This window comes from Ammospiza nelsoni, chromosome Z, assembly GCF_027579445.1.
Source record: "Ammospiza nelsoni isolate bAmmNel1 chromosome Z, bAmmNel1.pri, whole genome shotgun sequence".
Classification (NCBI taxonomy): Eukaryota; Metazoa; Chordata; class Aves; order Passeriformes; family Passerellidae; genus Ammospiza; species Ammospiza nelsoni.
This window is the reverse complement of record NC_080669.1, coordinates 25,316,991-25,332,870: the sequence shown is the minus strand read 5'-3', so window position 1 is coordinate 25,332,870 and position 15,880 is coordinate 25,316,991. Positions and strand designations below refer to the sequence as shown.

Below are 15,880 nucleotides of genomic sequence, written 5' to 3'. Positions count from 1 at the left end.
GAGAGGAGTGGTCACATTACACAGCATTTGTCATGTCTGGATATGGGGTTTGGGTCTGCATAGAAATGAATCTTGGGGCTTGGGGAGAAAACAGTGCTGATTTTGAGGTTTTGTTGCATTTTTCTCCCTTTTTTTCTGTTCCTACTCCAAACAGTCCCCGAGCAGCTATTCCATCAAAAGTCTACTGTGACTTCTATTAAGGGGAATGCCTTTTCTTCCTGAGCTCTATTGCCCTCCCACATCCCACGTGCCTGCCTTAGAGTGATTTTCTTGAATGTTAGCCCTGATGGACAACTCCCTGCCTAGACATCCAGTTTTACAGTATTTCACATCACACCTCATAAGAAGGGGTGCAGTACAAGCATTCTGCTAGGCAGAGTGCCTGCATGATGATGTGAAGGACCCTCTGTACCTTTCTCTGATTCACTTGGACTCTGTATTAGGGGTGAAGGACCATTCATGTCAGTGGTTTCTAACATGATACTACAGTTTAACAGTTAAGCCACGTCAGTCAATATTAATTCAATGCCTGGGGTGGCTGAGTGTAAAATGACCAGAGTTCTGTGAATTCACATCCCATCCTACTAACTAGCTTCCCCACATGGAAAGTCAAATGTGTAGAGATTTGCCTGAGATCTTTTTTGATTGTTAGGCTTATCTGTTTTGGTGATTGCAGAAAAGTTTTTGCACTGTTTTTCATCTAATTCCACGTGATGACCAAGTCACAGTGAAATTGCTGAACAAGAGCTAAAACAGGAAAAAAAGGAAGTATTTTTCTCTCTCAATTTGTGCCTAAAACTGAGGTGACTTTTTTGGGATGTGATGACCATTTACTCAAATGTAACTCATAAAGTCACTCCTAGTACTTGCTTGTTTAGTGATCCTGTTGAGTCTGAATTCAAAACATTTTTTAATAAAATTTCTGCTTTTCTCCTCTCTCACTAGGGGTCTGTTAGTTTCCCCTAATGCCAAGTCCTTGTCTTTTTCTGTATTTTGATCTTTATCTATCACTCTGCAGAATAATCAGTAAGACAACTAATACATTAGATAACATATTATTTTGTTACCTAAAATCAAAACTGTAAGAATTTATATTGTTCTTGTAGACATAGAATATCCTCAGAACTTGGGAAACTGAGTTATCAAATTGAAATTAAGGTCTATGCTTAATTATGAATAAGGGTGTCATAAGAGTTAGAAGCCAGTGACAAATTTTCTTTTTTTTTCCTTCTTTCTGGAGAAAGAATGATGTATAAGAAAAGAAAAAGATGTTTAAAACCTCTTGTTTAAATTCAGTGCTTCCTCTGATTACTTAAAGAATGTTTTGATTGGGGAAACAAGTCAAGAGGATAAACAGCTGTCAAACATCTCAGTACTGTCAAAACCAATGCCATCCCCTGAGCACTGATAATATTAAGGAATTCAATTTAAAACTTTTTTTTTTTTTTAATCTACTGGGAAAGGCTAGGATGAAAATATTGTGAGAAAGAGGGTACCTGGCTCTGGAGCTATTTGCCTTTCTCAGTATGGAAACCTTGGCTTCCATGACTGCATTCAGTGTTTGGTGCATGTTCAGTCTACCCTGGATGGGCCTGCAGAGGCTACAGATGGAGGTGCCTTGCACTGCCAGACGAGACAATCACTTTGTTGGTGATTTCCTGGATTTAGGTCCTCTTCTGTTCTCTCTCAACTCGTGTCAGAGTTGTTGCTGAGAATCCCTGAACACACAGTGTGTGCTCACTTCCTCCATTGCAAATATTGTTCTATGGGCTTCATGAAAACACTAATTTGATGCTGCTTTCCCTCAATCCTTGATCTGTTAGTTTACTACTGGAAATTCATGAAGCTCCTGGAAAAAGCAGTATGTAAAAAGATCAGACCTGGGAATACCGTCTTGCAAAGTTCAAAGCGTGCCCTAAATTCTTTCCAGAAACACTGATTAAAATGGAAAAATATGGTAGACTTTCAGTGTAATTGTACTGCTGGGGTTTTTTATCATGTTTTTCAGCCATTGGGTTTTATGACATCTTTCAGTAGCCAGATACAGATTATGAATCAGTTAATACTCTGAAAACAGAATGCTTATCATCTACAAAGAATTTTGCTCTATTGATTGTTTCCATTTCCCCTAACAGTAATGGTGTCCAGCTTGGTTACTTCCTACATAGAATTCCCTTTGCAGCCAGAAGGGGGACTCAGGATATTAAATTTCAGCAGACGCGGTGAACTTGTCCTTTATGTTCTTTTTTTCTGAACATTGTTTTCTGATACTGTTCTGATTCTTCCTGGGCTTCTTCCATCAATCTTTATGGCTGTCATTGTCATAGCTTTCATTATTGTGTACTTAGCAGTGTGGGACAAACCTTGCAGAAGGAAATACTGAAATGGACATTTGGACATGTCTGTAATCAGGTTCCAGTCCATCAGGAGGTGGTTTGGTGTATCACTTCTTCATCTGTTTATCATAGGAGTTTCCAGCCCATGTGTTGCTGCATCTCCCCAGGGGTACATCTTCCCTTCAGTGTGCCAGCAGGATCCTGGACTGTAATTAATAAGGGTGTTTTATTGGCTGTTGTGATATCCAAGCATAAGAGTGTGTGGGACCCAAGAGAGTCCTGGTCTGCTCTATGGATTTCAGACCATAGTCTAGCTCATGACGAAAGAGAATAAATGAGCATCTTTAAGCAGAGCTGTGCATGTTGCTTCATGTGCAGTGGAACAAGCTGTGAGAGAATAGCCCGAAGTTTAAAAAAATTACAAAACAAACCAAAAAGCCAACCAAAAATAACAACAACAACAAAACAATCTGTAGAAAAGACAAAGTTTGTACATACATTATTTTAGGTAAACAGCAGACTCAGTTTTGCACAATAGCAAAGAGTGAACCCTACCTGCCACCAGGTTTCTTGTTATCTGAGACAGCCCTGTTATCTGTTGTCATGTCACCTTACTGGACTGAGTCTTACAGGAAACTTAATACACCTGGTAGTTCTCCTGCTGGGATTGCATAAGTTTCCCTCATAAACCCCTGTGTTTTGAAACCCCTTTGGGATCAAAGTTTTATCTCTGATTTTTTTATGTAATATTAGTTTCATTCTCATGTCTTCTAGAAAATGTGGACAAAAGAGATGACTGACAACCCCCTAGAGTTCAGCACAGTTAGGGAGAAAGTTAGGCATTCTAACTGTTGTGTGCTATTTCCAGTGAAAATCTAGATTGTAATTTGACATGATACCATCTTTTTAGGATAAAGTGGTTTTGTTTGGTTAATGAAAGACTGGTCTGTGGGGGATTTTTTGTTTTGTTGTTGTGGGTTTGTTAGTTCGTTGCTCGGGGAGTTGCATTTTTCTGCTTTTTTTTCCTCTGTTCTCTTTTTTCTCCTTTCTCTTTTTCCTGTCCTTTTTCCTTTTTCTCTTTATCATTTTTTCTTTTTCCTTTGTATCTTTTCCATTTTTCCTTTTTCTCTTTTTCCTTTTTATTTTTTTCTCTTTTTTTCTTTTGGCATTTTTAAAGATTAGTTAAAGAAAGAAAAGACTGGCACTGTGTAAAAATTGGTTTGAACACTATGCAGATAGTCCCTAAGAGAGATTTGAACCTGTTTCCATTCTTGATCTCATCTAGCCTAGGGAAGCATCCTTCCTGTGCCTGATAAGGAACAGCCCTTCCTCTTAACAGATTTTGAAGTTATTTACTTCAGAGAGCTTCAGAGAGGCACAGGGGCCACATTTGATGAGGCTGGTGAATTTATTTTATTTCTGATTCTCCAAGAAAGATGTAAGCAATCTGCCAGGCTGCTGCAGCATGACACCAACACCACAGGGTGAGAGCCTTTGGCTTTTCCTAACTTGGACTTTTTCCTGAGCAGTTGTCTCAGGGTACTCTTGTGTGAGATTTTCTATTCTGTTAATATAGTAGGGATTATGTAGATGGCTGCCTTCCTTGGAGCTCACCTGTGCAAACGTGTACAGAGCTGGCTTGAGGTCTGGCGTGAGTCTGTGAAAGCAGCTTTGCTGCAGATTGGTTTGCAGTGGTTCTGTTAGTGCTCTTCAGTATTTCCTCAGCAGTAAAAAAAGCACATTTTATGCTGCGTGCTTTGTGTATGCAGTCCACATGGTTTATGACTGAAGTTGGTGCCTTGGATTGGAAGTAAAAGAAACGGAAAAGTTTCCTGTTGCACAAATTACAACAAACTGAAACTTCTGGTAGATATTATATGGAACAGATAAATCGCAGAAGATGATACACAAAAATCTCCAACTCAGCAGTAGGAAAATTATCATATTGTACTCAAGGCTATTTTCTCTGAGAATTAAATAAAATGGAAGCTAAGAAAGGTTTGGGACATTGCTCTGATTAGTCCTTTTGTGCAGAAGTTTATGATCACATTAATGTCTTTCTGCCCTGGATGTTGAATGCATGCAAGAGTGTTGGCACACAAAAGTTGTTGTCATTAAAGTTAGATTTCTTAATGCTATTGAGGCAGACAGAGCATTGCCTCTAGAAAGACCTGTTAGGACTAATTTAATCCAGAAGCTAAGCTTCTGATTCAACTTAATTTATTAAGGAATTGATTTTAATGTGAGTTTAATCATAGATCAGCTTTAAATCGGTTTAAATGTGTTCACAGTGAGACTTTGCATCAGCCTAAATATAATTGATTAATGTTTTAATTAGATCGCTGCAAATTTGGATATAGATAAGGTCTCTATATTTTCCTTCAGTGAAACTGTAGTACATTCCTCCATCTTCTGGGGTGAAAGTCTAGCTGTAACGAATCAATGACAAAGCATTTTATTTTCACAGGGCCTGAATTTTACCTTAGTTCTGTGCTGGGCCTTCAGTTCTTATAATATAGTAAGTAAAGCCCTGGATACCGGAAAATTGATATAATCAATTTTCTGGGTGTGATTTTATCCAAAACAGTAACACACAGAAACCACTATTAAGTTTAAAAAATGTAGTGGGGGAAGTGAGTTTTACTTGGTTTACCATGTCTTTATTCTTTTTGCTAGCAGGCTGTTCAGAATTTATGTGGAATTTATTCTCCAACTCCTTTTTAAATAAAATTTACCATATAAATGCTGTTCTGCTGATGGAGCCTCTAGACTGGGGAATAGGCTTGGCAAATGATACATGTTGCTTACTGCCCTTCATATATTTGAGCTGGTCCACAAGGTTCACTGGTAGCTTCTACATAAGGAATATCATTGTTCTACAATAAAATCTGTAATTCCTCCTTGACAGTATCTACTGGTGGCCACGATCACAGGGGTTGGAGTGTTACTTAATTACCAACTGTTTCTTGCATGCTTTAGTCTTTTTCAAGGACTCCTAGATTTTGAGGCCGTTGAGAGATCTTGAGGAAAGGCTGAACTGGCAGCATGGACTGCGTTGTTGTGGACAGAAGCCCCAGGCTGGACTTGATGGCCTGGAGATCTGTGTCACAGTTTTTCTATATTTGTGTGAAGGTTCCACTCCTATTTGGATCACTTCCTACCATTCACACACATTTCTCAATATGCAATTCCAGCACCTCCTGGTGCTGGAATATACTTTAAAAAGCCATATAATTTTCCCAATATAATTTTTTAACTTTTACCTAGAGTCCAAAACCATTTCAGAGTGCATAATTTGTCTTGTCCCTCCTCAAGTGATGGCTGTACCATGGCATGTATCTGCACTTTACTTATCATGTGGTTATGGATTTTTTGGAGGTTGGCCTTTAAAAGGATGTCTAATCTTGTAGAATAATTTAGCTAATGGGGAGATTTCCAATTATGTATTTTTGCAAGCTGTTCCAAATTGCAAGTATTTCACAGCATTTGTAAGAATTCTGTTCAAGTTCTCATTTGTCTGAAGATAGCATGTACATTTTCAAACAGTTGTGGCATAAATGCTTCCTTTTCACTGCAGTTTCCATTTCTGATTTGCCACAACTGCAGAGTATAAATTGGAGTTCAAGTATGTTGGAAGTAAGTTATATTGAGGGGTACATGATGAAATCTCTCTGCCTACTGTGCAAGTCCATAATGTTAAATTCCATGTTTAAATTTTTGCTGAGCTGGGTTTGAGTTCATGATTTTTTTTCCAATGCCCAGGTGTATCCAGTTCCCTGACTCCTGAAATGTGGCAAATGGCTTTCTGTCTCATTGGCTAAAGGGTTTGCACTCCTCCTGATAACAAAACAAACAAACAAACAAACAAAAAACCCACAAAAAACTCAAAACAAAATTAAAAAAAAAAACAGGAAAAAAATTTCCAACAGGTTCTTCCAAGCAATGGCCACTTTGTCAGCTTCAGTGACCTGGACTAGTTGTGCTGTGTCCCTGGGTAAAAACACATCCTTTTGCTTTGGGTGTGTCGCTTCTGGAATTGTCAGACCTCATGATTTTTCCTTTAGTGTGCAGGTACAAAAGCAGTCATATTTCAAATTGAGTAGAGGGCAGGGAACATTGAATTTTCAGTTGTTATATAGCTGGGGTGGGGCTGGCAAGTCATCTGCTCTATCTGTGATCAACACCAGAAGAAAATTATTAGAAAATCTTTGAGATTGCAGTGGAAGAACTACTGTTGCTTTCCAGCCTGTGCAGTCTTCTAGTATACAGATGTTTTTGTAGGCCTATATCTTTCTACAGCCTGTGCTGAACACCCACACAAGTCCTAGAAAGGGAGTATTGCTAGGAGAGCTGACCACAAAGAATTTAAAGGAGAGGAGGGGAAGGAAAGTGACGAATGAGGAACCATACCCACCCACAGTGTTAAATTTGACTTGTGCTTAAGCAAATCAATGTCTTGAAAGTTTCAAAATTCTTCACACTGCTGTAAATATTTTATGCAGCCAGTAATGCAACAACTTCTTCATTTTGATGCTCCAATTAATCTTGGTTTTCCCAAATTAATTTCTGTGATTTTATTTTCTTTCTGTTCGTGTCAAGCAAGCCAGCAGACAGGTTTCAGCTTAGGTTTTCCACCTTCCCACCCCAAAACTTCAATATAGATGAGTGGTTCTTTGTGTAGAGGAACAAGGGCGGACAAATGAACATCCTAAACTTCCAGTTGTGTCTTGGGATATCCAGACGTTTTCTCATTAATTTGTGAAAAGTGTTGGCCTCTGTGTGAACTTAGTGAGAGGGAGATTGTTTTGGTCTTTGGGGAGTCAATTGTTTTGGGGAATTCCATTTTGTTTCTTCCTGTATGCTAATTATTCATTCCAGTGGTTATATCCCTAAACTCAGATTACTCATGTGTCCTTATTAGGGGTGGCAGTGACTAGCTCTGTGAACCCATACAGGAGAAGTTGGTTAGTGGTGACCATTAAGGTAACCTTCATTCCACATTCTGGGTATTGCCTTCTGACCACCATTTCCATGTATTTCGCCTGTCTTGGCACTCCCTACTCCCTGTATTTTCTCATTTTTTACTACGATATCCTTGTGGACAGCAGGTCCTTCTGGCTTTCTTGTTCAACATGGAAAACTATTTTAATACTGGGAAAGCTTATGTGCATACAGTGGCCATAATATTGTCTGATGTTATTGAAATTCTGCTTGATGCTGGGTGTTTCTCCTATACATATATGATTGAGCTCTCACTGTTGGAGTAGGGACAATGTGCCTTACTCAATGAGAAAGACCTCTGACCAGGGATTTAAAAGTGTGCTGGCCGTGTTGCTGGATGTGTATTGTTACTACTTCTCTTAAGTCTTCCACAGCCTCAGGAGGAGGAGGAGGATTTTTAGACATGTGAAAGCCTGCCATGGGTAGATTTACACTGGGCATTTATTGGCTGAGTCATGGTACACTTTGGGAAGTGGAACTATTGCAGAATCAGAAAATGCTGCAAAGCCAAGAGAACAGTGTAAGCCAGAAGCAAAAATGGGTGACTAGGATCAGAAGAAAGCAATGACTCATGTGATGGAGCGAAGGGAGGCAAGCACATCCGATGATCAGCAAGTCTCAAATTTGTTGATCCAGCTTACATGCTTTTATAGTAGTGTTAATTAAGCTCATACATATTGCAAAAGCTAAGCTCATCATTAGCTACAGATTAAATGTCAACTCCTTTTTTGTAGCTACATTCTCAAGATGCTTTGTAGTTTTCTGTCGAGACTAGTACCTGTTTATACATCTTGCTGTTGTCTTACTACCTGCTCAAGAGCACAGTGTTGTTGTTTTCTAGTTACTCGCTCAAGAGCATGGTGTTGTTGTTTTCTTGTAAAGAAAAGGCTGAGAACTTACTGCTTACAGCTGCATTTTTACTGCTTAACCAGCTGTATATGATCATAGCCTTTTCCCTCAAGCCACGTCTGCACAAAACTCTCCACACTCATGTCCTTTGCATGTGAGAATCCCAGCTTTGCTGGAACAGTGTGAAGAGAAAGAGCATGGTGGACAAATGCTGAAAGGGTGGAGAAGCAGCTGGCAGCCTGAGATAAAAACACGAGTTACAAAGTATAGTGCATAGGATTTGCAAAGCTTACAGGATTTGACACACAGAAATCTCTGTGTTTTCTGGTGATGTCAAAACAGGAGTAGACCAGAGAATATGAAATGTGAGAGGGAGAGGAAGAGATGGCCACAGCAGTTTTGAGACCCTGAAGCCTGAGAGGCTGAAGCTCTAAGGAAGCTATTTTAAAAAATTAAATTCTACCAAAAAGAGAAAAAAAAAAGGGAAAAAAAAAAAAGGATTTGCCAAAGAACTGGATTTTCATCATTAATGCAGAGAAATAGCTTCTGAATTTATACCATTTGTTTGGTTTTTCTTCCCAACATTATCTTAGGGCATACCATTGTAGCTACAAGTACCATAGCGGAGTCCCAAAGTTTAAATTTTCCATGCTCCTCAGTCCAGTGGTCTGCTGAACCTTACAGCTCTGGCCATAAAGTGAAGGCTGAGACCCAGACAAGTTAACAGTGTAGTTGCAGCCTTTGCTTTTATGTGGTTCTATCAGCTGCACTGCCCTCTGTTTAATGAGTCACTGAATGACTTTTTTTCAAGGAAAAGTAGAAATTAGTGCTTAACATTCTTACACTGGAGAGCAAACAAGAGAAGAGATATATGTATGGTATGGCAAACTGCCACATCATTCCTTCTTTCATCTCACTTCAAGGCACACAACCGGAGTCAAACTATTTTAAATCTGCAGTCCTGAAATTCAGCTCCTAAATTGAAAGTGGCTTCATTTGAAAAAAATAAAAAAATACCAAGTACCTGCAAATCCCCTTGAAGTCCAAGGGACTTACCCTGCCCAGAGTTTCTGTGTTTGGCTTACTTTAATTTTAGTGTTCAAGTAAAGATTCTGGAGTCCCCGTTTATGCACTTAGGTATGTAAAATATGGACCTGCAGATTCTTCCATGAACTTTACAAGCTGTTTTCACTGAATCACTTTTTGGATATCAACTATATTTGTTTTACACCGTCCCACATTTTCAGTCTGTGTGATCAGGTGTTTGTATTGACAGTGTCTAACAGGATAATCAAAGCTTACCAGGGATGCAGCCAGTTGGAGTAGCTGAAGCACTGAGAATAGAGGAGAGAGTATTTAATGTGATCAGGCAGTGTGTTCCTGCAGACAGGATCATCAGTAAATAAATTAGGTGTTGACCTTTAAATAATAATCTTTAGGTTAGACACTTGCTCACACCCAGCTTCCCTTGCAAAACCTACATTTTGCTTTGAACACAATTCTCTGTCTCTGAGGATGCCTAAGTTCAGAACCTGATATCTTGAGTGTCTGCAGGAGAATGGACAGCCTGTCATTATCATGTTACACTGAATAAATGGATGCTCTCAGGCTTTCCTCCTGGACACAATACTTCTAGACATGCTGCTTTGTCACTACCATCCTTTTTCACTCTACTGGAGATGCTTTTTGCTTGTTGAGTGGAAGGAGGGGGTGGGGGCAGGAGAGAGACCTACTCTTTGTGCATAGTAATTCTTCCATGTGCCCATTTTCAGTGTCCTGTTGAAAATCTTGCCCTCCCGAGGCCATGTTATGAATTGGCCCATGGTACTCTCATTGGCAGGGTTTACTGGGCTTGTGACAGAGAGAATGCAGAGGAGATTTACGCAAGCTCCCAGAGCAGCTTCATGGCTAGGGATAAATATCCATGAACACTGGCATGACACAGCATGCACTTGAAAGCATCTCATGCCAAATAACAAATATGTTTGGTAGAGATCTGTGGGTTTGTTGGTGCAGCATTACTTTGACAGGACCAAGTGAGACTTCAGTACCATCATACCTAAACCTGGTTGTCAGATTAGCAGCTGTCTTTGTGACTGGCTTTTGGGAGTAGTTACTTTGATTTATAGAGGCATTTGCTGCTTCCATGCTGTTCCAGCGCTTAAAGAGCACAGCTATAGCACTATTTCTCTCTATTTCTCTTATTTCTTGGCTCCTGACCATGTTGCTAGGCATTCCTTTGGTACTCACCTTTATTTTGGCTTTTGCAATACCTGAAATTTCTGTAAAGATTTCATTTTAGCATCACTAGAAAGAATTATATTCTGTGGATGTTGATTTTATGTGTAGTTCAAGATAAATGTCAGGTTTGCATTTTTCTTTTTTGCTCTTGTCTGTGCAGACACAAGTATACAAATATCAAGACCCAGACCTGAAATGCATCTGACAGTATTTTCAAAATAATTCAGAATTTCCCATTAAGTAGCCAAATCATTTGTTTGGATTTTCACTGAACACGAGTCCTTCAGCTGGTGTTCAGTTACTCTGGTATTTTGGAGAGCTGGGTGTTCTCTCATTTCGTACAGAGTTTTGTCTTGTAGGTAATCTGCACAGAGACTTCCTGCAGAGATGTTTGCAGGAAAAAGTCCAATTTTGAAAAGTGTTAAGAATTCAAATGTTGCCTGAGAGAATTATAGGAGAATTAAAACCAAGAGAAGCAACACAAATTTTTGTGGGTTTTAATTATTTATTTTTTTGTGGATTTTCGTTCCTGTGTGGCTTGGTGGTTTTGTTTATTTGTTTGGTTAAGGTTTGGGGGGCTTTGCAGTGAGGCTTTTTGTCTGAGCGGGAGCAGTGTGCATTTTAAAGTGCAGCTTATATGTTTAGAAAACCTGATGGTTTTCTGACCTGATGGTAAGTCTGACCTTGATTATAATCTCATATGCAAGGGGAGAAGGCTTTTGGAAATAATGTAATTTGTCCTGCATTACTTCCCTGCCTTGAGCATTATACAGGGGAAAAAAAGAAAATTAAAAAAACAGAAAAGAAAAAAAGACAGTAAGTCTGAGGCCAAAGCAATGGATGTTATTGCTTTGGCTTCTATTACCCCTCACCAAGCTGTTTGTCACAATTCTGTGCAGCAAACTCTGCACATGTGCCTACTGGCAAGCATGCCTAATACATTCCTGTGCTCAGGCTCTCTAAAGGCTTTGCGCCTTCCTAGGGAAAGAAAAGACATGGAAATAAAAACAACCACTCATGGAATTTCAGCTGAGTGTGGTTGTGTGATAATATTTTGCAGGTTTCCTGTTTAATTTGTTCAATGTGTTGAGCTTCCATGCAGATTAACTATACAATCAAGCACTGAAAGTGAGGAGATTGATATTCTTTGCCAAACTCGCAAGTCCAGGGAGAAGAAGTTATCTGCACTCATACATTATCAGTGAGTCTTTTGCAGAGAGAATATGGAAATTTGTGTTCTTCATCTGCAATGATATTATGCAGGCCAGCAGACATGGGTTTCTGAAAAAAATTGCTAACAAAATGACAGCTATTCAAGCCATGTTAATAAGGAAAGATCTAACACCTTGCTTGCTTTTGCCTGTTAAACCCTTCCAACTGTGTGTGGCTTTGCTGACACAACTGCTCCACTGCTTTGTGTTCTCTCGCTGTTATCACCCTTGCTGCTTTCTTAGAAAGTCTGTCAAAGCAGGGGAGGTCCATGGGTCACAGAGAGACATCTTGACTGGGTAGTGTGAGAAGCCTGGGTGCCTTTCTGTGTGCCTAATTGACTCTTAAATGTGAGGCCCTACTACATTTTGGCACAAGGAATACAGATAAAGTAGATGCCCCACCAGATCTTTAATTCAAGCAGTTCCTCTTTCTGGGTACTTCCACACTTAGTTTATGCAGTTTCTCTTCAGGATTTGTCTGTTCTTGTTTGCTCCTTTGTCATTCTGTGATGGATGGCATGTGTAACACCTCTGCTGGTGCCATACCAGAGCTGCTCACAAAGGCACTGCTCAAATAGTGATCTCTAGGAAATGCTGTGAGGCTCCCTTCCATTTTCATTTTAACTGAGTCCTTGTGTCCCCAATGGCACTTCAACATGTAGGAAATGCAGTAAGTGTTTTTGTTGCCCTTCCTGCCTCATTCCTGCCTGCCATGGGCAGTCTCACACAATGGGCAGAAACCTCGCTGGCGGCGGGAGCGGTCCTGCTGCGTGACAGGCACAGCAAGGAGAAGAGGAAGGGAGCCAAGCTGGCAGGAGATGCTGAGGGGACAAAGAGGGAAGGGGTGAAGAGGCAAGGGGAGGGTGGTATCAGGAAGAGCAATGTCTAGTTATAATTATAAGCATTTTTGTCTCTTCTAAAAGCATTTTTGCCCTGCAGACAAAGTTCTGTCTTGCCAGCACCATAGAATTGGCACAGACTGTGATGGAACTCAGCTACCTCTTGCAACAGTTGAAGCTGTAGCTGATCTTGATCCAAGTGTACAATGCTGTAGTTTTATCAGCACAAGCTTTCTCATATGCCTGGCAGGTCTGATTAACTTTTGCAAAACTGTAACTGAAAGGAAACAAACATCGTGTAAATGAAAAGAATAAAAAAAAAAACTCCAAGAAACAATCTCTTTTCTGTCATGTCTGTGAACAGCTTTTACGATTTTCCCTGGAGAGCCTGCATGCTTGGACAGCGAGTTACTGTGAATTAGTGAGGGTCACTGCCATTGATTAAATCCTCTTTTATGTTTCCCGGTAACTCCTGAATTATGGCAAGAGTTGAGCATATTAATTTAACGCTTTTCTTTTTTTTCACTGACAGCTCTGATGGAGGAAAAAATCTGCAAGTCATTTTGAGCAGATAATACTGAATTAAAATAAAAATCAGGAACAAAATGGCATCTCTCTTTTATTCCCAGTTTCATATTGCTATGTTGAAGGAACAGGCAATAACTAGTTGAAGTCCTTAGCACAAAAATTTTCTTCCTTGCAGTTGTGGTGATGCTTTTAATTTATGCAAGATACAGACTAGGACTATTACAAGTGAAAGATGGTAAAATAAGGAATAATGCCTTTGTATTTCAAACCTCTGCATCTCCTTTTCTTACATAGTGACAAAAGACTATAAATTTAACTCTTCAATGACAGAATGAAGCTATTAGCACAAGCCTCAGTAGTAAGGCTCTTACTTAATGCTAATTGTTTTTCTTGGAAATTTTAAACATTATTAACCTAAAATTTTATGTTCAGACAATATTTACATGTGTTCTTATATAAATGTGTATATATATATATATAAATACACACTTATAAAAGTGTATGTATTTATTTAAACATATTGGTTTCAGGATGGTGTGTGGGCACTTGTTTTTCTGAAATCAAAAGTTGTTTTCATAGTGTTTTCAGAGCACACTGAAATTTCCAAAATTATTCAGGACAGTGGGAGAAAATGAAAACCAACATATGAGAAGATTTTCTTGTCATGAAATGCTGGGCCTTTACCTGATCCATCCCAGTGAAACCCTGACAGATGTGCCTGCCCTGTGTGTACCACATCCTTGGATGCCATTGCTAGAGAAGTCTCTCTCTCAGACATTTTGTTCATGTCTAGAGCACCTTCTGCCAGAAACTTGTTGTCCACACCAGCAGAGGTGCATGGACAAAGTTGTCACCTTCCTGTTAATCAGGAGTTTTTTAATTATGGAAGACTTGTCCATTTTCTGTTCTCTGCTGATGTCACAGCAGGTATCACCTCATTTGGTCAGTCACTGCAGACCACATTTTCCCAAACACCACTGTTTATGCTGCTCTGGGCTCAGTTCCAGGAAATTAAAAGTTTCCCTCTGCTTTCCTGGGGTGAGAAAGGCTGCCTTACATGAGGGATAGGCCATGCTGCTGCCTTCAGCAGTCACCCACTTATTGGACATGTGCATATCAGTCCTTTATTTGGGCTTCTCATAATTATGATTATGATGGTGCTACTTGTTTTTTGTCTTACTGGAATAATAATTAGGGGCAACTGATGTCAGTAAGTCTCCGCAAATATACAAGGAGCAGATACCAAAACATGGTCAAGAGTGTCCAGTTTCTTCGGATATTTTCTTGCACAGGGCTCTGTTGGAGACCCTTTGTGTCTCTTTAAGTCTGCATGTTATGGAGAATTATTTGACCACAGTGGCCATTTGTGTCCTTGAACAATATTACAGCTGTTCAAGGCACAAAATGCCCTGCAGCTGGAGGCACTGCATGGCCATAGTGACTCCCTGGAGGCTCAGGCAGGGCACAGCTGAGCAAGGGTGGACTTAGGGGCTATCGCCCACCAGCTGACCAGCTGCAGTACTCCATATTAGCCCTCCCCAGTTGTGTAGTAAAGGTGTTATGTTAAGCCTCAGGGAAAGCAAGTTCAGGTATAGGTGTTTTACCTATGCACTGGAGCACAGTAGTGGCTGATTTACAGCTAATGCATGGGGGTCAGATGAAGAGTAGCCTCTCACAGAAGGACTGCATCTTCTTGTGAAGCCTTTCCTCAAAGACCAGTAGCCACGTGGAATTTCAGAGGTCTATAACTTAGAAAGTCTGAAATGGCTGGAGGTTTACACATAGAAGAAACGTTATTGCTACGACACGGTAGAAATTGAGACGCTTCAGCTGGAACCCTACAGTGTGTTGGCTGAGCCTTTTCAATGCAGTGTCCCCTTCTGGGTCCAAAATACCCTTAATTGATATTCTGTTGATGGGCTTCCAGGCCTGTTGTCTTTTGCCTCAGGGAAAGGATATGACCAAGCTGAGGTTTGAGGTAGGCGTATAATGTGGGTTGTAATGTTTGGCTGGGACAAAAGCCTTTCCCTGACATGAGGGAGGCTGTAGAGCTTATATTTATGCTTTTAACTGCCTGTCAGATCAGTTGCACCTGGAGCCTTTGGGTAGTCCCTAACTCATAGCAATTGAAATTAGTAAAGCAGCAAGGTACCCTCCCTTTGCCTTTCCGTGTTACCAGTCAGAGGTGCCTGCCACAGTGTGCTGTCTTGTGCCTAGGTGCACACAATCAAATAATGTTGTTAGTGCTCCATGCTATATTCAGAACCAGCACTTTGGTTCTCACTGTGGCTTGTGAGTTGTAAGACTGTCATAGGAGATCTCCAAAGCATTGAAGTGGGCTGTCATTAAATGTGCCCTTATGCTTTAAGGACAATACAGATCTTTATTTTTCAGGGGTTTTTGCTGAAGTATTGCCATCTGGTTGGGGTTTCACTGTCCATGGTTTGCCTAGCTCAACTTGAGTAAGCGTTTTCCCTTTTGAGGATGGCTTAATCACCACCACATTCTTTTATTTCTTTAGCGGTGCCCCTCAAATTGAAGGAAATGAAAAACCAAGAGGCTGCTGTGGGTCAGAAGCTAGTGCTAAGGTGTGAAACCACTTCAGAGTATCCTGCGCTCAGATTCAAATGGTTGAAGAATGGGAAGGAAATAACCAAAAAAAACAGACCGGAAAATATCAAGATCCCAAAAAAACAAAAGTAAGTACAAAATAATATCTTTCAAGTGGGGCTGGGAGGGCTGGGAAGTGATGTTCACCAGAACGTAAGCATTGAGGTTGTTAAATGCAGTAACACAAAGCTGAAAGCTATGAGTTACAGAGGAAGTGTTTTCTGATAGCCAAAGGCTGTGATTTCAACTAGTAAACCTTGGAGAC

The 15,880-nt window shown here is 40.1% G+C and overlaps 1 protein-coding gene across 3 annotated transcripts in view; it reads left to right on the top strand.

Annotated features, from left to right (window-relative positions):
- NRG1 (neuregulin 1) overlaps positions 1–15,880 on the top strand; it is a 179,061-nt gene that overhangs the window by 15,447 nt on the left and 147,734 nt on the right. For all 3 annotated transcript variants that reach the window (XM_059492730.1, XM_059492729.1, XM_059492731.1), the window contains exon 2: positions 15,527–15,704. In XM_059492730.1, the coding sequence (XP_059348713.1) occupies positions 15,527–15,704 (178 nt within the window). The remainder of the gene's footprint in view (positions 1–15,526; positions 15,705–15,880) is intronic.